General features: G+C 36.5%; 2 protein-coding genes across 8 annotated transcripts; both read left to right on the top strand.

The window, feature by feature from the left end:
• Positions 1-8,270: 8,270 nt before the first annotated feature.
• On the top strand, positions 8,271-14,550 carry LOC103322351 (protein FAR1-RELATED SEQUENCE 5-like). 5 transcript variants are annotated; one of them, XR_513451.3, is made up of 5 exons: positions 8,281-8,708; positions 9,412-9,836; positions 10,586-10,803; positions 12,099-12,234; positions 14,176-14,550. XR_513451.3 is itself a non-coding variant. In XM_008224255.3 (4 exons), coding segments are annotated over exons 1-3 (630 nt in total). In that variant the 5' UTR covers positions 8,271-8,707; the 3' UTR covers positions 10,790-10,803; positions 14,171-14,550. The 5 variants fall into 5 exon arrangements, 2 of the variants coding, with proteins under 2 accessions (XP_008222477.1, XP_016648093.1); XR_513450.3 differs by having other exon boundaries at positions 14,171-14,550; XR_016124654.1 differs by having other exon boundaries at positions 8,552-8,708; positions 9,398-9,836; positions 14,171-14,550.
• A 2,755-nt stretch (positions 14,551-17,305) lies between these two features.
• On the top strand, positions 17,306-21,103 carry LOC148920485 (protein FAR1-RELATED SEQUENCE 1-like). Of its 3 annotated transcripts, none has more exons than XM_089047553.1 (4): positions 17,306-17,446; positions 18,519-18,976; positions 19,926-20,039; positions 20,433-21,103. In XM_089047553.1, the coding sequence occupies exons 2-4, from the start codon at positions 18,575-18,577 to the stop codon at positions 20,628-20,630; spliced, it is 714 nt and encodes a 237-aa protein (XP_088903679.1). In that variant the 5' UTR covers positions 17,306-17,446; positions 18,519-18,574; the 3' UTR covers positions 20,631-21,103. The 3 variants fall into 3 exon arrangements, with proteins under 3 accessions (XP_088903679.1, XP_088903678.1, XP_088903680.1); XM_089047552.1 differs by having other exon boundaries at positions 17,307-17,446; positions 18,564-18,976; XM_089047554.1 differs by lacking the exon at positions 19,926-20,039 and having other exon boundaries at positions 17,308-17,446; positions 18,564-18,976.
• Positions 21,104-27,066: the final 5,963 nt, after the last annotated feature.

The raw sequence follows: 27,066 nt of genomic DNA, 5'->3' as shown, positions 1-27,066 counted from the left end.
GTTGCCGAACAACACTTTCCACAATCCGAATATAATATAGTAATACATAAAACTCGACTCTTTTAACTCTAACCAAACCCCTTCCTGCAATGTCGGTTTACAAAACATAATATGTAAGGAAAGCTTTTAAAATAATTAGGCATATACATATATATATAAATTAATTATATACACATAGACCACGAAAACTCTCATGACTATATTGATATACGCCCCAAAATTCATAAATGTACATATAATATCTATATACGACAACCTCACACCATCACGAGTATCGAGGGAAAACAATCCAACGCGGGGATTGTTTGACTAGCCCCCGGGGTTTCAACTTTCTAGCATGCGTCTAGGGATGAGCTATCCAATTGGGGGACTACCACTCTACAACACACATGCCAGAAAATCCAACGCTACGTGTGGCCAGACCCAATCAACTATGTCCTACGCGGGCAAACTGCTTTATCACAGGCCAGATAATCCAACGCCAAGTTTGTTAAAGTACTAACATAACCAAACGAACCCATACACCGGAAAATCCAACGCTATGTGTGGGTAGAGTAACCAGGGGAGGGTACTTAGCATGGTGCAATTACATACTCACATAACAATCAATAAAGTACCAACTTTATCAATCACTTGTCTAGTTATTTAATCATAAAGTAAATAACAATTTCGCTAAACATAATCCATATCCAAAATAATTATAAACTTCAAATAACAAAATAACCTCAATTTCCATAATTAAACGATATATAAACTCCATAGTCAAAATAATTCATTTTAAATGCATGGTAATTTAATCATTAAAAATAATGCTATTTCAAAACAAAGTTCACTCATTTCTTAATAATCACAGTTGAGTCTTAAGACTCGTTTTCTCAATCAATCAATCGGGTATCCCATAATCATATATTCCACAACATCAAATATTGCATAAACCTCAAATATCAACATAATATCCAAGAACTCTATAAAATACTATAAAATAATCTCATAATCCCAACATAATCAAAATGACTCAAATAACAGTCAAGACTCATTTATAAGGTCATTCTAGTACTTCTCGAAGGGTGAAACTACCTCGGAAGACTCACGGTCAACCGAGGAGTCAAACTTCCCATATTGGTCAACTAGGCCCGCAGGGCCCAGGGCCTCCAATTTCTGATCCGAAAGTTCCCACGGGTTCAGCCAAGTCCACTAACACGTTCTGCAAGTTTGGTCTTGATTGAGCGGTCGGATCGCTCTAGATCACACGATCGGACGGTCACCTATTTACGTAACCCTACAATTATTGATTCGGAGTATCCAAGACTCCGATTCTCCATCTGTGAGTTGCTACATGATCCTAGAGGTACAAAGACCAGCATACTTGGAAGTGGAGCCGATCCAAAGGTCCGAACATATCGGTTATCGCCTAATAGGAGTAAATTTGTTCGACTGTCATACGATAACCAAATTTGAATCCGAGCATACCGTCGTGCTTGGGATGACATGTGGATTGTTTTAGGATACAATAGCTAGCTAGAGTGTGGCCCACGAGCCGCACACACACCGGCAGCACATGGATGTCTTGAGTAAATTTCTGGCGATGGAAATTTCTCAAATCACCCAACAATATCTATACCTACGTGATCAGGACAACCAAGGGAGCAATTTATACAATTGGGCCTACCTCTAATTTGGCCAGAATGTGACTGGAAAATAGATCCAAAAACCAAAAATTTCTAGGTTTTAGTTTGAGTTTCAAAACTTCAAAATTGATCTAATCCAACCATACAGACATCTATAGCACGTGGAGAGGATTGAAATCCATACCCAGTTCATCAAAAATGGTGCCGGAATCGTCCAGAACGGAGATGAAAGACTGGCTCGATCGCAGCCTATTCCGAGCTCCTAGCACCTCCCTGAGCGGCGGTCTTAGCTGGGCTTCCGTCTAGTCATGATCACCGACCCCTCACGATCAAATCCCAATTGGTCTCAGCCGTGGGGGTGGTCGGATAGTGGAGATAACCGGCCACACAATGGTCGGTTCTGCGTGCGTTGCAAGGGAGAAGGTCGGGGAAGAGAGAGAGCAAATAGGTTGGGGTTTTAAAAATTCAACTTCAAAGAAATTACGGTTGTGCCATTGCACTTTCGTTTTTTCATTAAAACTCCGATTTGGGACCACTACGTGTCTACGAACTCGTATTGACAAGCTCAATGCAACGGTATCACTCAATTTCCCAAAATCCGTTTGGATTAAAAAGTGACTAGAGTGACCCTACCCCCAAGGGAAAAATTGTAATTTCAGAAAAAGAATTAAATTGAATAAAACAATTAAATTGGGTCAATGATGTTACATGTAGAGAGCCAAAAGTTGGTTCTCCGAAATAGAGAGCCAAGTAAAGAGTCTTCTGGAAGGAGGATTTTCCTTCTTTTTAGCTAAAGTGGATGGGAATGAGAGAATAGAGAGTCCGCTGGAGATGCTCTAAGTATAGTTGGATCCCATTTCATCTTAAAAATCAAAATCATAATACACAACATAAATAGATGTTTCACTTACTTACAACAAATCAGGGATGCTCATACAACCTTTTAAAACCAAATTTTCAAATATCCAGTAATATTCTTTTGATGACCGATCCTTGCAAGCCAATTACCCATAAGACCAATTTATGCAACTCAGGTGGCACAGTAGCGAGAGTGTCCATTTCAAAGGTTATAACACATAGAATATCCTCACCTAATAGGTCTTTTGGAATAGTTAGTCCGTTGTACAACTGCCTTCGGAGGCCATTCGGAACACCGTTAACGCACGAAGCCGGTGCACATCACATAATAAAACCACACATAATGGCATCCAAATTTCATGCATATTTCTCATGCAAACATAAGTACTACTTCATACATACAAGAAAATACAAGTATGGGTTTAATGGTCCCCTTACCGAGAGTCCAATGATGCTGCGTGGTCTCAAAGGCTCGTCACACAACAACAACGTTGTCAACACCACGCTTGAGTAAAAGAAGTTCCTAGTCCACAATAAAACACATTTTACTATATAATCCTTATATAGTAACCAAGTATTCACAAATTCCTCTTTTAACTTCCTTTTATTACTTCTTAGATCCTTGAGACTTTTGTAATATCACTTAGGCCCTCAATTAAACAAGAATTTCACTTCTGTCCCACTTAAATCCTTACCTCAATCCTTTGTATTGATATGAAATGAACAATATAAAGGCTTCCAAAAAGAAAAGCTTGCTTCAGTTGTACTACATCCGAGAGGCCTAAACTTGTTGGATGGACACGATTTTTGGATATGTTGTAGAAAATAGAAAAACATAGCAACATTTAGGAAGGAAACGTTGCGATCTGAGTAAGATAAATTGACATGCAAGAGTGAGTAAGGTGTTGTATAGTTATAATAGTAGATAGATGACTAGCTAACCTTGAACAAGGTTTTAGGTGGTTAGAGAACTCCAATGGCTATGAAATTTGTATATGTTATATTTGTCTAACTGAGGAACAACGTTTATGAAGAACGATTTGTCGAATGAAGCAATAGAAATTGATATGCAAAGGAGAATCCCAGGCTACATAAACACAAGAGATCAGGATGAACAGGTTACACTTAGATACATCTTGAGATCGCTCTATTTCTTGGATGAAGCTCACCTTTTCATAGACAATAGCCAAGATATAGATAAAGAAACTTTAATGAAGGAAATGAAGCCATTAGATAAGGGGAAGGCCACATGCAAGAGTGAATAAGTTCACACTAGTGTGGAACCAGCAGACATGAAGAAAGAGAAGACTAGTCTCACCTTGAACACGATTTCAAGTAGATAGAAATCTCCAATTACCTTGAGTGTTGGATATGTCATAGCTCTCTAACGGGGGAACACATTTGATGAAGACTACTTCACCAAATGAGCAGTGGAAATAGCCATGCAAGGCCAAACCCAAGACTTCAGCAAAAACTCGAACCAGGACAAACAACTTGTACTGAAACAGACTTGGTGTCACGACCGACTCCCTAGCACGATATTGTCCGCTTTGGGCCCCCCTCTCTGCCCTCACGTTTTGTTTCTGGGAGCTCACGAGCAACTTCCCAGTGGGTCACCCATCCTGGGATTGCTCTAGCCCCCAACTCGCTTAACCCGGAGTTCCTAAGAATCCGAAGCCAGTGAAACTCCCAAAAGGCCTCGTGCTAGGAAGAGAAGTGCCCACACATTTAAGCACTTCACCTTTCCCTCCCCGAGCGATGTGTGATTGCTCACCGTTCTTGTTTCCCCAAGACACGGGTCTTACAATCCACCCCCCTTGGGGCCCAGTGTCCTCGGCACACTTCCGGTCGAGTCGGGCTCGATACCATTTGTCACGACCCGACTCCCTAGCACGATATTGTCCGCTTTGGGCCCCCTCTCTGCCCTCACGGTTTTGTTTCGGGAGCTCACGAGCAACTTCCCAGTGGGTCACCCATCACGGGATTTTGACAGACCGCCCAATTTCCGGAACCCAAGACAAACCTGCGGAGACCCCAACATCACACCCACACGGGTTCACTCCTTAAAACTATATCATCTTTTACGGAGGATTTAGAGCACGAGACTTTCACAAATTTGTGAGCATCCTGTAAATTTAACATTTCCCAAAATTTCCACCTGCATGAAACACATTTTATAACCCAACCGGCAGCACACACAATATAATCTCATGCAATTTACACAAATGGCCTCCGGTCTTCAAATGATTCTAGCAGAGTTGCCCACAATGTTTTTTTAAAATAACTTAATGCATCAAACATGCATATAACAAATTCAAAATCTAGTTATGCACCCCTTCACTCACTCAGTCCACAGGACAAGCCTCAATTCAACCAAGTTTCGGGACTAACAACGAGGTCCGAATCAATCTCAATAAGACCACCTAAGTGGAGTCTAATCTGTGGCTGCACCTAGTAACTTCAGGCTGCCTACGTACCCTACTAAGGGATCAAGCCACACGTAGTTCTTTCCCTAAAACCTTTTTCCTCGGAATCACAACTCAACAATACTCACAACATCTCCCCATACGCCGGAACATCCAAAGTCACGTATGGGACCTATCCGCACGCCGGATAACCCTACGACACGTGGGAACTCATCAACATATCACATAATCCCCTCATACGACGGGACGTGCCCGGCCTCGTATGGGTCTGCTCAACACGCGGCTAATCCAAAGACGCGTGCGACCTCAACTCTGGACCGCTACATTCTCACCAACCTGCACACAATCATATCTCCCTCATACGTCCACCCGCCACGGGTCATCGTCGGCTAATCCAAAGACGCGTGCGACCTCAACACTAGGGCCTGACTACATTCTCACTAGCCGCACACTATTCACTTTGGGCCTGGCTACATTCTCACCAGCCCGCACAGGTTTAAAGGCCTCAACATAATCACAATATGGGGGGGTACGTGGGGTAGTGCGTATAGCACTATAAGCTAACATTCGATCCCTTTATATACCTTTATACATCCACACAATTAAATATATAATATATAATTTCTAATCCTATATTAACCTCAACCAATAAAGCATTTCATAAACTCCCCCATTTAAATTCACCAATTTATATCCTAAACCCACAATATCCCTTTAACTCAACAACGCTCAAGACCTGTCACTAAGGTCATTCTAACCCTCCTAGGATGGTAGAACTACAAGGAAAGTCTCGCGGTCAACCTAGGGTCAAATTACCCAAACTTGGTCAAACAGGGCCGCGGGGCCCACGACCTCCAAATTATGATCCAAAAGTTCCTATAGGTTCTACAAGGTCTAGGACACACGTCATGCAAGTTTGGTCCAGGTCGGACGGTCGGATCGCTCACGATCACACGATCGGACGGTCACTAAAACCCTAACCCTAGGGTTGGCATTTTCGGAGTATCCGGGACTCCGTTTACAATCCGTCGAATCCTACACGATCCTGGTAATACCTAGGTCAACATATTATAACTTCAGGACCATCCAACGGTCCAAACCTAGCGAACCCAGAAAATACGCGATATGCGAAATCCGTTTGGGACTCTAACGGTATCCAAATCGAAATCCGAGCACACCTACGCGCTCGTGACAACGAGAGGATCGCAGTGGGACAAAAATGCCCCTCAGCAGTGCCCGCGCGCCGCCACAAGCACCGGCGCGTGGGTGTCCAAAGCGATATCGCATCGCGAAAACTTCAAATCAAGAGCCAAGACTCCCACCCTAGGTAATACACCTAATTTGGAGTCACTTTTGTTCTTGGGCATACCCCAAAATTGACCGGAAATGGCGGAATCTCCCCTCGAAATCCGGTCAAAACCTAATTCGTAAATCGAGTTGGCTACGCTACAAATTGATAAATTCCTACCCAACAGGCAGCTAGAGCTCGGAAAATAGGTGACAAACCATACTTCACTTGCCGGAATCGGTGGCGGACGACGGAGAACGAAGCCGGCGAGTTTCAATCGAGCTTTCTCTTGATTTTCAGCGAAATCCCGAGCGGCGAGACTGGGGTAGGAAGAGGATGGCGGTCATTTTGGTACCGACCCGCAAGTTTGGTGGCACGAGAGCGGCCAAAATGTGGCGGCCATGGTGGTGTCGCTGAAGCTTGAGGAGAGAGAGAGACGCGGGAAGGGGAGACGAGGCGTTCATTTTATCAAAAATCCATTTTCAAAATATTTATGATTTTGCCAGGTGATGTTTTGCCCGTAACTTCTTCTGGCGATTTAAGTCCACTACGTCTCTACGGACTCATCTCGCCGTGCTCTACGCAACGGTATAGTCGAAATTCTCAAATTCCTTCCAAATAAGAAATGACCAAATTACCCCTACCCCAAGGGCAATTTCGTAATTTCATTTAAATAAATTAAAATGGGCAATAAATTTGGAGTTGGGGTGTTACACTTGGAGATGTCTAGATTGCTTAGTTTGTCTTATTGTTTGATATCGTCTAGTAGACAAGCAGATGAACATGTTTGAAGAAGGAAGTATTTTGATTTGAGCTTAGGAGAGATGGGTTTTAAAGGGATAGCACTATTTTGCTATCCTCGACCAATCACATACTACCACATGGAAAAGTTATCATGTGTGACATATCGTGATTGGCCGAGAATAGCAAAGTAATAATATCCCCGTTTCACTTTAGTGTTTCTCGTTTGGAAGTCTGTGAGGAGTTTGGGAGAGTTTTCTTTGGGAAATGGAAGGAATAATTGTGTGGGAGTTACCAAATGAACTAACCAGCGTGGGAAACATAATACACAGTTGGGAAAACATGAGGAGCATGCTTGGGAGACAAATGGATTAAAATAATGATGATGGAAGTTGAGGTGGTGTTGGATGAGGGACTTTAGGTGTAGGATATTTGCTGCCTAACCCTAAAATCTCTCCATTTATCACTGAATTACACATTCTCTTTTCCATTCAATTTTAAGTCTAATATTTAATTCAAAATCAAGCTTGAAATTATCTCTCAAAAATTCAATACAACCACAGAAAAATCACAACTTATTTTCTAAGCACCTCAAAAAAATATCAGGGTCTTACATCACAACGGAACCGGTACTATTTAACCGATGCGGTTTGGTCCAATTTTGGTGAAAAAAATTTATAAACTGGTCGGTTTAGTTTAAACTGATTCCTGTTTAGTTTCTAGTTTTTTCACTTTTAGACCGGATTTTTTATTTATTATTATTCTAAAATTATGTTGTTTTACAAATTCCAACAATTTTTTATTTTTTGGGCTTAAAAATTCACAAATGACCCAATTTCATGCCAAGAGAAATGATTGGGCCTAGAAAAAAGAGGTGCAAGTTGAGTTTGAGGAAATACTAGTTATGGGATTAGAAATTTAGCATTGGACTTAAATAATTAAAAAAGAATATAAAGATAAATAGCCGGTTCGATTCGATTTAATTTTGTAAGGTATGAAACTGATATGGGAATCGGTTTGAATCGGTCCGATCCGATTCTGTGTTGGTTTGTTGACTTTTTAGTCAACACGGTATTTTTTTTATTTATTTTTAAAATACCGGTTTTCCCAACCAATGTGGCTCGGTGCTTCGGTTTTTCAGTCTCGATGCCCACCCCTAGTATGAACTAGAAATGGGAGTGGTTTTTTGGGAGAAAGACTTTCGCCGTTGCAACTAAGGGCCCATTTAATAGCCATTTTAATTTTAATTTTTTGTTTTCATTTTTTGTGTTAGAGTAAGAGAAAAATGAGAGTGAGAATGAGAGTGACATAAGATTGAGAGGGGAGGATGGGAGGGAAGGGGTAACAAAAATAAAAACAAAACTTGAAAGTGAAAACAATTTCAAATAGATTTCAGTTTTTGTTTTTGTTTTCACTTTTGTTACTCATATCCTCCATCTTCCCCCTTAATCTTCCCTCTCAATCTTATCTTCACTCTCATACTCACTTCTATTCTCCTTCTTTCCCCCCTATATTTTAGCCCAAAAAAAAAAAAATAAATAAAATAAAATCAAACAAGTGTGTTTTTTTTTTCAAACACACCATGAATTAGAACTTGAGAGGAGTAGTCTGCAAATAACAATTGGCCTTTTAAGTTGGCCTGACGTGGTTTATTTTTTCGAAAAAGATAAAGATAAAACAAAGCACTCACATTTTGAAGCTTTTACGAGCCAACGGAATTTCCACTCCGACCGGAAAACGAAGATCTACTTAGCTTGCTCGAATCAAGTAAGCGCTCGATTCCTAATCATAAAACGAAGAATACTTATTTGTTCTGGCTCACTCTTACTGAAACCCTCCATTTTTTTGCCCCTCCATGGTCAGTTTGTTGCCTTGTCAGTCTGCAAGTTCATATCTAAAGACTGAATCTGGATCAAAATTTGGTTAAATTCTAATTGGTTTTAATTTTTTGGGCTTTCCTGTTGTTTTATTTCATAATTCGGTTCTCATTTCATGCGTTTATTTTTCTTTTTTGCACTGGGATTGAAGAACGTTAGTTGGCTGCTGCTTTGTCACTGTCAAATGCGTCAAATTTGTAGTTCTATTAATGGTTTAGCTGCTACTGTCTCTCTTTTATTGGGTGTGGGATGTAATTTAGTTTGCAATGGCTGAAAAGTTAGATTTGTCATGGAATTTATAGCGTATATAGTGTTTATGAGTATGTATTTCTATTGTGCTCATCACCTGTTTGATAAAGTAACTAAGAAACGACATGTTTTATTTGGTTTATAACAATTGAATTAAAACAGGAACAAGCTTGTTTTGGTTAGTTAGAAATTAGAATCATACAATCATAAACCGGGAATCTCACCCATTTCCTCAAGTTGCCTATTGTTTCAACCCAAAAGATACAGTCTTTATTCTTTTGTTAAACAGTTTATTGGTTGTGAATTTTGGGCTTCGTAAATAAATAACAGAAAATGTCTGGCAGTGGATTCAGATGAGGGGGCTAGAGCAGTGGAGAGTTCTTCCTCACAGGCACTGGTTTTATATGAAGCAGATTCCATTTTGGAACCTTATGAGGGTATGGAATTTGAATCTGAAGATGCTGCCAAGATATTTTATGATGAGTATGCACGACGTGTTGGATTTGTAATGCGTGTGATGTCATGCCGTCGATCCGAGAGAGATGGTAGGATTCTTGCCCGTCGACTTGGGTGTAATAAGGAGGGCCACTGTGTTAGTATTCGAGGTAAATTTGGGCCAGTTCGAAAACCACGAGCGAGTACAAGGGAAGGTTGTAAGGCAATGATTCACGTCAAGTATGATAAATCCAGTAAATGGGTGATTACCAAATTCATAAAGGATCATAATCATCCACTTGTGGTGTCCCCACGTGAAGCTCGTCAAACAATGGTGAGTATTTTTCTCATATTTAGTAACATTCAATAACTCCTATAAATAATTAAACTTCCAGTGTCTGGGGGTTATTAATTTTCCAGGTGGTGTACATTTTAAGTTGTGAGAAGTTACACTTACACTCTCCTTTTAGAAACAATTCTTGTATTTGTATCCTGGGTGTTCCTTCAGAAATAGAAAAATATTTATGTACTCCTTATTGAGGTTATGGTAGTGTTTTTCCCATGTGGCTCTTAAATTCTAATTTTGCTTGCTTCTAATAAGATACCCTGCAAAATTTGATGAGTATCAATAATCTTAGGAAAAAGAAAATTAAGTAATGTGTTATAATTTCTTTCTTACAGCATATCTGTAGCTAGAAACTGCTAACAATCCCTTTTTAAATATGAAGATAAAAAAAATAGTGATATTATCCTTACCGACAATGTGAAAGCCAATAGTAAACTGCATCATCATTGAGGTGTTTTATTTAAATTTATTTTATATTTCGATGAGGGCTACTTCAGGAGGTAAAATTTGGTTCAGGCAACCCTACTGGCTGTTTATAGCAGGCAAGTGGTAAAATACAGCTCAGACTAGGAACCTTTTTTGTGTTACCTTTGAAGACAAGTTGATGAATATGTTGTATTGATCCCAAATTAGGTCTAAAGTTTCTGTACTATAGGTGATATCGTTTATAGTCTCTATATTCAAGCATCAGGTATGATCTAAGTCATGTCTTTTGTGTGTTGTGCTTTCTTCTGTAGGATGAGAAGGATAAGAAAATTCAAGAATTAACTGCAGAGCTTCGGAATAAGAAACGGTTGTGCACAACATATCAGGAACAGCTAACAGCATTTACGAAAATTGTTGAAGAGTATAGTGACCAGCTATCGAAGAAAGTTCAAAATGTTGTAAGCAATCTTAAAGAATTTGAGTCCATAGATCGGGAGCTTTCGCAACATAGATAGCCTCTGCATTGAGAGTGAGTAATTTGGCATGGTCTTTCAAATTTTTTTAGTTTTTTACTTGATTTCTTTTAAAATTCGTGTTCCCAATTTTATCAATTAGGTTGTCGGATTGATAGACACCGGCAATGACCTCTTTTGGAAAAGCAACCAACAAAAAGTACAATAGAATTTGGGGAAAAAATTAGCATACTCCCCTGAGCTGTTACCCTTGTTTCAAATTGCCCGCTGAATTTTCAATTTGGTTTTCAACCCCCCTTAAACTTTCAAAATGTTCCAATGTAGCCCCTATTGTCAATTCTGTTACACTTTCTGTTGATTGTAGCCACGTACCAAGCACATGATGAGTTTTTTAAGGATATTTTCGTCACTTTGCTTTTTTCTTCTTTCTCTTCCTCTACTTCTCTTTTATTTCTCTTTTCTCTCCTTTCTCTCTTTTGTCTGTCTCTACAATCTTCTCTGCCAAAAGCTGAATTTATTTTTCTATAATTGGTTATAAATTCAGTCATGGTTGAATGGTGATGATGCTCGAGTACTAAGATTAGATTTGCCACATGGGCTAGGCTTGTTGACTGTTCCTTTCAGCCAAAATACCAATCAATCATTTTATGCTCAGTAGTCAGTTCCAAGTAATTGTAGTAATCAAGCAAACAGTCAATAACTCAATCAAAATAGAACAATCCAAACCAAAAAAGAACAACCCGAGAGAGAGAGAGAGAGAGAATTGAAAGTCAAGGGTGCAATATGGAACAAGTTCAATAATTCGGGGGGAATAGCTAAATTTTTCCCTAAAATATGTAGGTTTGAAGTTTATCTGTTTGCTTTGTCTTCTATTATAAGAATTGAAAAATAGATTTGAAAACCTACATCTTTTGGAAGTGTGATCTGATTGACTTATTTCATTTATTGTGAACTCTCATGTTGATCCCTGAAATGATGATCTGAAACTGCACTGAATAAACTTTCAAACCATTTAATACATTTAGGGGAAAAGTAAAACTAATAAGAGAAATGAAAGAACTAACTTTTTGGTTCCATAGGCTTCCGCGAACAGTTCCTCATTTTAGCCTTCTTGAATGTTAAGGTTCTATGAGCTGTACCTCTTTATTCAATGTTAGCTCAGAATCCTTTGAAATTATAATTGAACTATCATTGCAGAGCTAGGAGTTCGCTCTTAACTGAATGTATTTGATTGTTGAAGTTCCATTAATTATGATTGGTTAATGCAATTAATCTTGAATTATGAGTTGAAAAGTTAATAGTACAATTTTCCCTTTATATGAATGCTGATGTGGCACATGTCTCTTTTTAGTTTCCAAAACTCTCCAATGAGGACAATTAATGGCTGGGCCCATGAGGCTGCCCTTGTAATTGCCTATGTTGCACGGATACAATACAAGATATGCGATATGATACGACAAGTCTACAAAAACTAGGATATGTATATGGTAAGGATACGACAATAAGATAATATATCTATATTTATATGTGAATTGTCTCTTTTTCGTTTAATTATTTATATTTTCTTTTGTTTTCTTAGTAGCCCCTAACATTCTACAGTACACTTAAGTTCTTTTTATCTTTTTGAAGTAGAAAAACAAGTCCAGAATGTTTTTGAATTAGCCTCACATTTCTGTTTTTCTTTGTCTAAAAAGTTACAGAATATGCCCTCTTGTATTCCCTGCGTATCACTTGCTTATTCATCCCGTATCCAAAAGTCAAATGGATACAAATTTCGAGTAGTCATTAAGTAGCAAGAGCGTATCAGTATCAGCTACTCCATTCTTGAAATTTTTTTAGTATCCGTGCTTCATAGGATGCCTTGTTCAGCAATAGCTTAAGTTGCATTTAACGTAGAAACTTTAATTAGTAATTACCATTGATGTAATCCTAACTATATGCGTTTCATTTTTATTTCACATTCAATAGTTGTCTGTACTCCAGACTAGTGTACTTTAATATTGAATAGAACTTAATTTTAAATTTTTGTGATCTTCAAATTTTATACATGTTTTCTGCATGCATATATGGTACACTCTGTAGGATCAATAGTAAAGTTTCAGTGTCAGGCAGTGAAGGACAGAACACTTGGGTCTTACCTATTTCTAACATTCATTGGAATGCCTAAATAAGTTTTGTTTATTTGAAAATATATAAATATAAAAGAACTAGTGCAGGGATGTGGTGTGCAAACTTTGACCTGTATACCAATATCCCTAGGGTTGATGGCACTAGTCAAAATCAAGAAGGTTGTTAACCAATTGGGACTGTAATATCACCATATAAGGATGTGCTACACATTGCATTGTTACTAGTTTCATATTATTCTGATATTTGTGGTTGTTTCTTCTTCTTTTTCCTTTTTGGGGAAGTGGCTTTTTCTTCTTCAAGCGATCAATTCTGAAACATATATAAATTATGTTCAATAAATTTGTAGTTCCAAAAATGCACATTAAAATTGGTACTCTTGAGTGAAGGTTCAGTTTTGGACACTGTGCGCCAATTCAGCACTTGAGAGTCCTGTTTGTCCACAAATCATTGCCGTACATTTTTGTTTGTGAATATATTTATAGAATATGCATATATATTACCAAAGTGACCCAAGAGAATACTTTGAAGTATGTGATGCTTGTGGTGTAAGCATTATGTAATAGGTGTGTGTGTGTGTGTGCGCGCACGCGTGCGTGCATGTCTGGTTTTCTTCGTATTATTATACTTGACTGGTATGTGTTGATAGTTTGGCAGGCATGCATAAATAATATTTAACCCGGCAATTAGGTTCTTAGTTTCCAAATTTTTCGGTGTGTCACGGTTTTATTCGTGTTTATATATTTGACTGGTATGTGTTGATTCAATTTTGTAGACGTGTGTAAAGAATATTTAACTTGGTGATTAGGTTCTTTGTTTCCGACTTTTTCAGCTTTTGATGTAATGTGCCTTTACTTATTTCTCTTTTATTGGCATCTCTTGTGTCTGTACTTTTCAATTGGTGTCTATCTTAAACAACATTCATTGGTATCGTCTTCCCTTTTTAACTTTGCTTTCTTTTTTCTTTTTGTTTTCTTTCCCCCTTGCATCTTTTTTTAATTGTCTTCTTCAATTGATATGAGGCCCAGCTTACCAATTTAATTAACAGGCACATGTTCTATGCTTAGAAATTAAATATTGAGTCTGAGATCCAAAGAATCACCAATCCTTCTTTACGTGACTATTAGTTTCGTGCTTATCATAAATAGATTTTTGCAAGTTCACTGCAAGTTACATTTTGTCACAAATGCCACTATGAAGTTTGATAAGAATTTACTGAATCAGCTGTGATCTGATATCTAATTCACTTGCACTCAGCAAGATGATGTCTTTAATCATCTTTTTTCATCATTCCAGTGCAGGCTGCAGCCATAGGAAGAAATAGTGACAGAAATCCAAGATGACTTTGATTATGTAGACATCGAAGCTCTGATGGAGCTATTTTATGTGGTGATCCATCCAGGTTCATAGAGCTATTCACTTTAGTCATTCTGCGTAGCAACTTGAAAGCATTTCCAGGGTCTATGAGCATGTTCTAAATGGTGATAGGTAATATCATAGAGAAGTAAGCAGTGCCTAATTGCCTTACATGGGGCACAGACATCTAGACATGGCAGATAAATAGTATCCATTTTGTAGTAGGAATATGCTTGCATTTTATAATTGTGTAAACAAATTCGCCAGTACATATAATTGATACCAGCAGGGATGTGTTTACTTCTCATTTGCTTTTGAAATTGTGCTCTTTTGTACTCCAAGTAGCTATTTGGAGTTGCCATTCGTTAGCCTGCTTATTGGTTAGATTGTTCACTTGAGCTATTTCCTAGAGCTCTATATAAACAAAAAAGTTCTCAGCCAAAGTCCTTTAATAAGGTCTCGGCCAATTTTTTGTTTTTTGTTTTAATTTATAGTTTGACTAATCTATTATAATGAAATTTAAGTACAGATCCATAGTTTCTCTCTACGGAGGTACAAAAGTAGCCCGTCGTTATACAGCATTGTACAAAGATTTATAGTTTCTAATCATCTTAAATTGTATTCTTGTTACTTAGTTCTTTTACTAATTTTATGTACGGATTTGGTACAATCTTTGCTTTATTGTGTATTAGGACAATATAGTCAATACTACCCAAGACATTACTATGACCAAAAACAAAAAATCCAAGACATTACAATTTGACTTACCGAACGAGACAGAGAATGTAAAAGAGAAAAGGTGCAGAGAAAGTAAGAAATTCCATCATGACCTTTCAATGATTGTCTGTTTATATAGCTGTATTGGAAAGGAAAAGCTAGACCAATTTGGCAACTTGGATGCATGTTGTGTGCTCACAAATTTCTAGTTATTCTAGAAGAAAAGAGAGCGCTGTGATATAACATTAGTCTAGACTCTTCAAAATATTTGTATTTATATATATATAATAGAAAATACTCATACATTCGCAACGCTCCTTTCAAAATAATTATAAAAAAATTGCTCTAGAATATTTGTGGTCTTGTTTAACGCTTTTTATCACAAAACGTCCTTGACGTTTGCGAAATTATTATATTCCATCCTTAAAAGTTTTTTTGTATCTATCATAGTCCCTAACGTTAATATAGGTGCTCTTAAATAGTCATTCTGTTAAAAAAACTATTAAGTCCAGGGATATAATCGGCAAATCAATCCAAAATCATAAAATATATATATAAAAAATCAATATATATTGTTTAATGTAGCTTTGTGAAATAACATTGGTGAAAAAACCAAAAAGGCACATGATCGAAAAGTCCTCAAAGTACTCGTACATCCTAAGCCACTTAAAATACTCCAGAATGGCAACAATAGCTTGTAGACACAAAGGAAAAGATCCATCGCCTTCAAACAGCATACTTCAAGGCAACTGTAGCACTAGTGGCTCAACTAGGGTGGGCACCTTATCTCGATCCTATATTTCTTTTCCTTTTTAAGTTACAACAAACCAAAATAAGATTAAGTTACAACAAAGATATTCAATATCCATCAAGATTTTCAATATTCAATATCCATTAACATATTCAATATCCAAATCCTAATCAACATATTCAATATCCAAATCAACCAAATCAATATTTATCCATCAACATATTCATCAAATCCAAATGGTTAAAACTCATGCATTATGGCTTACAAACCAAAAGAGTTAAACTTATGCCTTATGGCTTACAAAAATACAAACACAATCTAAACATAAATGACAAAAGCATTTGAGAAATTGAAAGGTAGCGAGAGACAGAGAGAGATGAAAAAAATTTATATTTCAATAGAGTACTATTGAGATATTGGTATCAAAATCTTGATACGCTACCATACCATACTGCCTATCTACCAAATGAAACGTATGAAATCCTAGGCTCAACCCCTTATCGCCCTTATTTCTTTTCCTTTTAAACTCCAACAATGCATTCTAGCCCAAGCAGGACGTGGGCTCTACGAAGATTGGGCAGGCCCAAAGGCAAGATCAGCCTAAGCTGCTACACAACTTGAAAACCACAAGATTCAATTTTCGGGCTTTTCTAGATCATCCCGCCATGATCCGTTTAATAAATGAGTAGACTTCGGATCAACCAGTCAACCCACTAAAATACCTATATAACCCGTTTATTAAACGAGTCGTGTCAACCTGTGTAATACCAACCAACCCACTTCTTTGTTTCTTTTTCTTTTTCTTCATTTTTGTTCAATTTTCTCATTTTTTAAAATTTCTTTTATTTATCTTTCTCAATCTTCATACATACAAAGAGGCAAAATGTAATCACTATTTTTATATATAAATAAATTGCTAAATGCAATTATTTTTTTAAATGATCGAAATTTATGTTTTTAATTCGTTTTTTATGACCTTAATTTGATATGTGGGTCTTTGTTGATTTTTTGTATTTCTTTACTTATTGCCCAATACTCAAGAATGCAAGTGATTCTTGTATGCTCCATGCAATGCAAGTTATTCTTTATTATTATTATTATTATTATTATTATTATTATTATTATTATTATTATTATTATTATTATTATTTGTTTTTAATTTTTACCCATTACATTTTTAGCTAATTTCTAGATGCTACCACATTTTGACCCAAAAAAGTTATACCATACATATGGGAGAATATAAACTAGAGGCAATTGAAGTCAATTTATTGCAAGGCTTTAGAAAACATTCTTATTTGATTATGATAAGAATTCTATTTTTGGTCAAATTATGATAAGAATCAAATGTAGCAATCTTGATAATTTGTTAAACATGCATTAACGAGATAACTTGTTTAACACGACATGTTTATTAAATGAGTCGATTTTGGATTGAGTGTTCTTAACACGTTTATTATCCTGACTTACGTTAAGGAATTTCGATAATTTGCCCCAAAAAACGAAAATAAATATTATTGTTTTGTTCCTTAATAAATTTTAGAACGTTGTTGTTTCGTATTTTGTTTGTATTCTTGAATAGGTTCCTATGATTTACCACGTGTGCGGTTCTTCTTACATCAAACACTTTAAACAGTCTGAAAACTTCTCCCAGACACAGAACGAGTCGCTCCTCTTTCATAACCTGAGTTCTCTTTCTCCCTGATTCTATCTTTCTACCACCTCACTGAAAGTCCTCTTGAATTCCAGTAAGTCCAATCCAACCCCTCTTTCCATTCTTCTGTTACACTAAATGCTATAACCTTTCTCGCTTTTTCTTTTTGGGCTTTCGCCATTGATTTATTGACCTTATTTTTTTTCTTGCTTATTGAAATTCCTATTGTCTTGTTGTTTTATTTATTTATTTGTGTATCTCTGATATTACAACTTTATTTTAATGGGTTGTAATGATTCTTTGGTGGCAATACTTTCCGGTCCACCTGTTTTATTATTTTTGTCTATCAATATAATTGATGATAGTAAATTTTGAATGCTGCGTTCGTTTCTGACTGCTAAGAAATTTGAGGAATAAGAGAGTAATTGGAAAGGAAATCAAGAAGGCGGGAAAAGATTGAGAATGGCTGTGTTTGGTTACATTTTCATGTATTAATTAAGGATCAGAAAAGACAAATCAAATATGCAATTGGGTTTTTTACTTATTTATTTCGAAGTTTCTCAAAAATATATCTTAAATACAAAAACAAGTTGTTTGCACATTCATCTATGAGCAAACTATAAGCAACAGACGAAGCTCTTGAATGTTTTGTTTGTTTTTATTTTCAAAGTTTGGCATAAGCTTGAGAACTGCTTGAGATATACCTAAACTTTGCAAGATTTTTTTTTTCTTTCTTTGTTTTTTGTGTGCCGAATGAAACATTTACATCACGTTAACTGCATCTTGTACATTTGTTCTACCATGTCTGATTGAGGTTTCGTACACTTTAGAACATGGTAACTTATGTGATCCAAATTTCATTCCTTTTCTCTTCCCATAAGTATCTTTCATCAAGGATTTTCTGAGTTGACCGCATATCTTTGCACTTGCCTATCTTTGATATTTCACTTTAATTTCTATATCAGGGCTTGACCATTTGTAAAGACTTTCTGTGTTAATCTTACCACATTCCAAACATGCAATGATAATTTCAATATATATATATATATTATGTTTTTCCTTTATTGGATGGTCTTTATGATTTGCTCATTTAATTTCCTTGCAAATCTCAAGTTATTGTATGAATATGCAATACTAAAGGGTCTGCTCGATGACATGGTTGACAGGTGTGCGTTAGTGTATCTTATAACTTGATATATGTTGTCCTATAGTGGAGGTGCAAATGGATGATCAGAATGGGACAATATACACTTATGAAGGAGGGGAAACAAATATTGTTGAAGTTAGCCCAAATCAAGAACCATATGAGGGTATGCTATTTGAATCAGAAGATGCTGCCAGAGTATTCTATGATGATTATGCCAGTCGTGTAGGATTTTTGACCCGTGTTCTGTCATCTCGGAAATCTGAGCGTGATGGGTCAATAATCTCTCGTGGACTTGGATGTAGAGGGGCCTCTGATAATGGTAGAAAAGTAATGCAGAAGGAGTGTGGACAACGAGAATTTTGCACAGCCATGGTGTTGTTGAGGCACGAGAAGCCTGGAAGTTGGGTTGTCAAGAAGTTTTTGAAGGACCATAATCATCCGTTAGTGGTTCAATCACAAAAGAGTCGCCGAACGCTTGTAAGCCTCTCTTATGTTGCATATGTTCTCATGTAGTTGAATGCATCCAGTTACTGATAATCTAGTGTTTTCATATCCTTTTACGACCACTGCCATTAATATTATACTATGAGAAATAGAATGATCCAAATTCTTTGAAAATGACTGAAAATTTTCTTTATATTTTTCTTTTCCCAACATAAATGGACTTAGTCACCTGCATCACAAGACAATCGAGGAAAATTTAAACTTAATTGACTATGATTAACTAACTTATATAAATAAACCAAAGTTAACTTCATAGATCTTAATTGAACCTGTAACATTTAAAACTTAAAAGCCAAAAATCAAATAAAGAGAAAAAAATCAGATTGGACCTAGGCTGGGTCATGATCAAGACCCATGGCCTATACGTTGCCCATTAGCACATGGGTGGTTTTGGATAAGAATTTTCCTTTAAGTTCAGACTTTGGTTTTAGAAGAAACCTAAGGATGAGGAAGGTAGGAAGTTAGTAGACACGTTACAAGTACTGGAAGGGTTGAGATTACATAGCAGTGGAGAGGATGATAGACTATGGCTGTTGGATACATCTGGGAACTTTTAAATTTTTAACCAATTCATATTTTAGGAACTGCTGCAATGTTGTAGGGAGGTCTGTTTTTAATCCTTATTTATATATTTGGAAAGCATTAGTGCCTCCTAAGTTGCAGACTTTGGCATGTTTTGTAGTTTATGTTTGATATTCAATGTGAGTACATAAATAATGCTTGCAACTTATATACAATGAAATGAAGGACAAAATCCAAGTAACAGTTGAAAGCTACCATATTTCTTTCTTTCTCCCTATGAAGCTATCTCCCTATACTCAATGATGCCAGCTGAACTAGACTATTGGATTAATCAGTTTTTATTTATTTATAGCTTTTTTAACTGTAATTTGACTCCTTCCATTTCCAAATTAACATTAAGAACATACTTTCAAAAGTTGAAAAGGAAAATTACAGAGTGATCCAAGTATCTTCTGATGACATCTTGACTACATCGGAAGCATCCAAGTTGTGTTTTACTCATGAGCTTAGCTTGGTAATTCAACTCCTTAATATATTATTTCTAAATCCATGTATTTTTCCCTTTTTGAACATTGCTTACTGTGTCCCAAGTTTTGGCAACTGTTTATGGCCTTTATACTCTCATTTACCACACTGTTCTCTTGATGCTCTTTCAAACTATTCAACTCATGAGCTTTTGTACTATCTTCATATTTATAGTTTCTTTCCTTTTAGAAGGTCCAAGCCTTATGCTTGGTGAAAGTTTGTAATTTGAATTGTCCAACTTATTGTTCTCTTGCATTTGGGATTTTCTAAATCTGTTGGGTCTTTTTTTCTTTCTTGGTTTTGTTTTCTTTTACACTGTATGCAACTTTGTTTTCCCTTCCACAGAGATCATTTATCATTGTTTTTCCATCTATATTACCAGGATGAGAAGGATAAGAAAATTCAGGAGTTAACCGCACAACTGCGAGTGAAGAAGCGGTTAAGTGCAGCATATAGAGAACAGCTACTTGCCTTTATGAAGGATGTTGAAGACCATAACAATCACCTATCAATAAAACTTCAATCAGTCTTTGACAATCTAAAAGTGCTTGAAGCTAAAACAGTAGGTTTTACATACTAGATACTTTTCAGAAGTTGTGTGAGTGTAGTAAGTCATTCAGTTGCTTTCAGTTCTAGTTATGGCTTCAATTTTGTTTCTCGAATCGGAAAATCTGGATTGAGAAAAGTAGGAAAATTAGGATGCTTCGGAATGCTCTTTTACAAAGCATTGAAAGTAAACATATAAGATTGTGATGGGGACATGACAAAGTAGGGGTTGTGAGGTGAGCCGATGATTGAGCCATGAGTATGACAAAGGAGGCTCGTATTATGAAATTCTTTAAATACCAGGATCAAAGAATTAAATTTCATGTTTTTCCTAATTAATTAGGAGAAAATGAGGAGTTTTGTTGAAATTGGTTGAACAATGTATTGACTTGAAAAGCCGCATGGTTTATTGTAGAAAGTAAACTGGAGCTTAATGTTATACAATTTGAATGGCATGACTTAAATCATGGCATGTCTATTTTATGAGTAGATTGGCTTTTTTTTCAATCTAGAGTATTACTAGTCTGGACTGGAAAAGGTTCTTTTTGAATAAATATACTATGGAAAATTCGTATACACACACCAACTTTTATCCCAACTCACTCGGCCGGACATGGGTCCTACGCAGTTCTAGTGTGAATCTGAGATTTTAATTCTGATTCATTTAATTAAGCTTCCTTCCTATTAATCGACAAGGACAAAGTGAAGGAAAACTTATGAAATTATTTCAATATTGGACCTTAATTAGACATCCAACCTTTAATCGCAACGACTCAATTAAACTGCATGTCATGATGTCATGATATAAGATAAAAGTTAGGAAGTCTCATAATTTGATGAGTTCCGCGTCATGTGGGAGAGTGAGAAAAAGTTGGTGTCTAGAGTACACAACTGCTTTCCAATACCAAGCTGTGCAAATCTTTCATCGTCATTTTTTGCCTCAAATTCTCCAATTTTATAGTTCTCAGCAGGGACGGATCTAGGAATTTTCATTCCAGTGGTCAATCTTTTCCTAGTCCTCAAGCAAAGCTAAAACTAAAACAAGACTCAAAACAATCTTTCTGAACATTTTCATACACTTGGGAGTATTTATGGTTGGGTGTGCACATTAATTTGTGTCGTTACAACTAAAATTTAAAAAAAATTGAGAAAAATATTTATTTCACATTTTTTTTATAAAAAAAATGAGCAAACAGGGGACTACATTAACTTTAAAAACATTTAAAAATAATAATAAACAACATCATTATTAAGTACCAAAAAAGAGCAAATAGGGGACTACATTAACTTCAAAATCATGATTTTTTTTCCCCTTGTTTCCTTTCTGCCTTAGTCATTTCCGCTCCGTGTTTTCCGCTTTGTGTTTTTCACTCTGTGTTTTCCTGCTTTCCACCTCGAGCTACACATTCATGTTTTTTGGCTTTCTATCTCAACCCGCTTTATTACGGGTTATAATGGGCATATTTGGCTCCGAAATTGCTACAACAAACTATGTAGAGCTGGTGCAGGTCCTACAAGCAAGACTAAGTATGAAAAATGATTCTTCGGAATAATCATTTTCTCAAGATAATTTTTGGCGGCTTTTATTCCTTACACATCAAATAAGAAAACTTGATTTTATGGGATTTTAGTATGACGTATATATTGACTTAATGAGCCATCATTTTTAGCCTAAATCGTATTTTGTACTAAAACCGATTTTTCATATTTTGATTTGGTGAGAATTTGATTTTCTAGTATTTTTATTTGAATCCAATTTTTTTTTTTTTGAGGGGAGAGGGTACTTCCTTATTTACATTTAAATCATTCCATAACTTTCTATATACATTCCCCCCTCTGTTTGATTGAGAGAATTTTGTTAAAATCCCATTCCCCCCTCTGTTTTATCAGGCAGCAGAAGAGATTTATTTTATAAAAAAAAAAACACTTGAGCCAACGTTTTGTCTATGTTTGAAAAAAAAAAAAAACTTAGGCGGAACGACGTCTTTTTGACGTCAAGAAAAAAATAGAAAAAAAGAGCGCTGGGTGCTGAGCACTGTGGGCGTGCGCAGCAAGGTTCTCTGCTCTGGCTGTGGGCTATGGCTGCTTTCTCTTTGGGGCATTTCATCAAACACCTTCTAGGCAATTTGCAAGGGTCAAGTTCTTGAACCCCTATGATTGATTTTGGGTTTGCAGGGGTCAATTGAACCCCCTTACCCCTATGTGAATACGCCACTGGTTCTCAGTCTAGAAGCTAGGTCAAGGTATGCCTGAGCATGACATAATAAAGTTGGATAATTAGGCCCCCTCAAGCTTAATTATCTAAAGAAAAAGAAAAAGAAATGGAAAGCTATATAAAATTTCCATCCCGCGCATTTCCAATAAAGATATAAAATAATAGCAAATAGCTAGCAGATAAGTGAAATATTATTAAAATGATAAACTAGGGTCGGATAACAAATTATAGTCGGGGCTCTGTCAGGTTTTATATGCAATCTCAGTTTTCAATTTGATTCTAAACATAAAAACAAAGGTTTGATCCCATGTTACATTATTGGAGGAGTTGAACCATGAATATGACTTGATTCCTAGCTAGTCCCTCCATTATTATTTATTAGTATCATTGAATTCTAGTGTTCTACGAGTACTGCATCCACCCAACATGGAGTTGAAGCAAAGCTGGTGTTCTATGATTTCCTTCATCTCTATTATCTAATTACATAATTATTTCTAATAAGCCATATATTTGTATTATATATTTAACAAGGCACTCATAGAGTTTATAACGGCTAGATATCAAACTTCAAACATGAAACTACATAAACACTAACTCACAGGGTCACATGTATAGAGTTCATAGGCTTCAAGACTGATATTCAGTTATTTTTACAGGAACTTTTTTTTTTTCCCTTTGTTTCTATTTGGACCTGAATTCCACACGCCAGCCAAATTGACTTTTGGCCCTGTTCACCTGTTTTAGATTTGTTCATGTGATGGTAAGGTAAAGTTCCCCATTGTCTTGAAAACCATTGAGTGGTCAACAAGTCAACTTTCTTTTGTGTATAAGCGTACCACTGCTAGTAATAAAAATCATAGTAGACTTTTTTAAAAATGGATAACTTGCGCCCCAAGTTACTGATTTCTAAACAAGCGATTGTAAATTTGGGTGATGAATATCTCCCAAGTAAGTTTTTTTCTTGTATCAGACTGATGAGGACTTCACAATTTTTCCCAATACAAAATTGGTAGTTCGCTAGAATAAATAATAAGAAAGTGAGTGTTTCAGGCAAAACTGCCTTTTACAAAGCTCAAAAAGGAAGACCAACTCTAAAAAGACAAAAAGAGCTCTTGGACTTCAATTTTTGCATGGATAGATGCTTCTAATCCGGGTTGGACTGGGTATATTTGTGCTGGATTGGACTATCAACACCTTCAACCGCCAAGTTTCAGCTATAAATCGATACCAATGTTTGAGTATGGCAGAGCTTTAATCTATTTCAAGCCCTAGAAGGCTTTTTGAAAGGGTAGAATTGGAACCTCTTGATTTGGAAGGGCGAAGTGGCTGGATTTGATGATTACTTGAGCTGCATTGTAGTACCTATTCTGCTTGATCAGGGCTCTCCATAAATTTGTTGAGGTAATATTTGTAAAACCTGAACTCTACTTGATTTGACTTATGATGGACCAAATTTGTAACGAGAGAAATCTCGCTTTGAATGACTATTTTTCTGAAACTGAACTGAAGTTAGAGATTCTGGATTATAGCTGGCTTGTTTCTTGTGGCTCAATGAGCTTTTGGTTGCTTCAGTGTTTTGAAGGCTTTTGAGATCAAGTGATCATTTTGAGTTTTTGTTTTTTGATTGATTTTTTGGCTGTCTTTGATATGTTCACCTCCTTTCATATTTATAGAAAAGTGCTAGAGTGAGATTTCTAATCTTTTAATAATGGGCGGTAGATTTTCCAAAAGCAAGATCTTTCATTTTTTAATGTCGTAAAAGAAGGAAGCTATGATTTTGGCAGAGAAGGGCCATCAACATTTAACTTTCATGGAGGTCTTTTCTGAAAGAAAACCAACTCTCTTTGTTCTCTGTTTTGTTCCTTGCAAAACTAGAAAAACACATTTTGCCATTATGGTCAGTTTGCTTTTTCTGGTGAACAACTCATTTGCTCCCTACTTATCTCTTAAAATTGTAACCTGCTTTTCTCTTGGAAATATAACCTGTTTTGGTGCAGAGCTTCTGTGCATATAGAGAGGGGATTTGATCTTCTTTTTCCTGGCGAAGAAAAAATGGAGAAGTTTTGTAAGACCTGACTTCATTAACTCCCTATCACTTCCTCTGTTTTAGTTGAGAATTTTGACTTTTTCAAAGTCAAGAAATCACGTGAGTTTTTCTTTGAGAATAGACTTTCCAGGAAGAATCTGTTGACTTGTTTTTGGGCTTTTTGAGAGTAATGGTGAGAATTTAGAAGCTGGGCCAAATCCAATTTTTTCTTTAGAATTTTAACGATCTGCTTGGTGGTCAATTTTGCCATTTCGTAAAAGACATGGGCCTCTAATATGGATTGGGCTTTTCTTTTGGAGTCAAGGCCCAGTCTTTTGTTTTCCTGTTCCTGGGCTTTTTTGTGAAAAGTGGGCTGTTGTGTGTGGAATTCTTTTGGGTTTTTTTTTTGTTAAAGCCATAAATCAGGCCTTTGTGAACCAATTAACAGGAATAAATTTACAGATTAAAGATTAATTATCATTAAATGGTGATTTAATATGTACAATCAGTTTTTAATTGGTTTAAAGATTAAGCCCAGCTTCTAATCTCTCCAGAATATCAAAAATTTCATCATCACCGTTGATCTCAATTCCAGAGTTCAAGTCAGCAAATTTTGTTCTTAGGAAGATCTTTCTCTCAAAAAGCACACGTGACTTTGAAGTCAAAATTTTCAACTGGGCAAAGGAAGTGATGGGGAGCTGGTAGAAAGTCTAATCTGAAAATCACTCCCCATAAACCATTTTATGCCAGAAAAAGAGGGCCAAGTTTCCTTTCTAAACTCATAAAGGGCTCTGCATCTGTTCACCCGTTTTGTGATCACTCCTATGGTGGAAGGGCAAAGTTCCCCACTGCCTTAAAAACCATTGACTGGTCAATAAGTCAGCTTTCTTTGGTGTATGAGCGTGCCACTGCTAGCAATGAAGATTCTAGCAGACTTATTCTAGAATAGATAACTTGCGCCCCAAGTTACTGATTTTTATAAACAAGCGATTGTGAATTTGGGTAAGGAATATCTCCCAAGTAAGTTCTTTTCTTGCCTCAGACTTGTGAGGATTTTAACAATTTATCTCAATATAAAGAGGTTGTTCTGGCCAGAATGGTTGATGGAATTTAAGTCGCCTTAGGCGAACTGCCTTTTACAAAACTATAAACATAAATATCCAAGCTAGAAAGATGAAAGGACAGCTGGAACTCAATTTCTGCCTGGATAGGAGGTTCGATCCGGCCGGAATGGAAATATCGGGCTGGATGGACTATTAACAACTTCACCTGCTAAGCTTCAATGTAGATCGATACCAAAGGTTAATTTTGGCAGAGCTTTAATACACTTCAAGCTTTTGTGAGGCTTCGAGTGGGCGAACTGCTTCTTCATCTGTAAGGCGTAGGCATTCTCGAGGACTTCAGTGGGCTAGAGACTGTACTGTATAATTTGTTGAGGTTTTCATGTTTTGGAAAAGCTCAAGCTCTACATGTCTTAGTTTTTTGCTGAACCAAATTTGTAACGGGAGAAATATCGTTTTGAATGACTTATCTTCTAAGTCTGAACCTTGAGAATTCTGATATAAAGCTGGTTTTCACTTGGAATTCAAGTGAGCTTTTGGTTGACTTTGAGTTGTTTGTTTGATTGATGACTAGAGTGTTGGATTAATTGTTGTTGAATTGAGTGTCTCTGAACCTGTTCACCATCTCTTCTATTTATAGAAAAATGTTTTCTGGAGCAGGGTAATTTTTTAATAATGGGCGGCAATTTTCTAAAAAAGATCTTTTTAATTTTAAAACATAATAAAAAGGAATTTTATCTAATTTTTGGCATTCGAGCTCTCACTAGTCACTTCTGTTTTTTTGAAAGAGAACCTAACTCCTTTCTAATCCCAACTGCCCTTGTGAGATCTCAAACTGTGATGGTTAGCTTGATTTCCTGTTTGAACAACTCTCTGCCTTTCTGCTTATCTTCTTCTTTAAATAACAAGGCCTACTTATCTCTTGGGACAATCACCCTATTTGGAATAAAGAAAATATCTCTGAATATATATATATATATATATATATGTATATATATATATATATACACACACACATGTAAGAGAGGATTTTGATCTTCTGATTATCTAGAGATGTCTCTTCCCAGTTTGCTAGCTACTGCCCTGTTTTAATTAACTCCCATTCAACTCAGTTGAGTTTGTTGACTTTTCTATTTCTGGTAGTCACGTGGGCTCCTGAAAAATAAGC

The sequence above is a fragment of the Prunus mume genome, linkage group LG2 (assembly GCF_029339155.1).
Source record: "Prunus mume cultivar Tortuosa linkage group LG2, ASM2933915v1, whole genome shotgun sequence".
Taxonomy (NCBI): domain Eukaryota; kingdom Viridiplantae; phylum Streptophyta; class Magnoliopsida; order Rosales; family Rosaceae; genus Prunus; species Prunus mume.
Note: the sequence above shows the minus strand (reverse complement) of the source record. Positions and strands in the feature narration are given on the sequence as shown.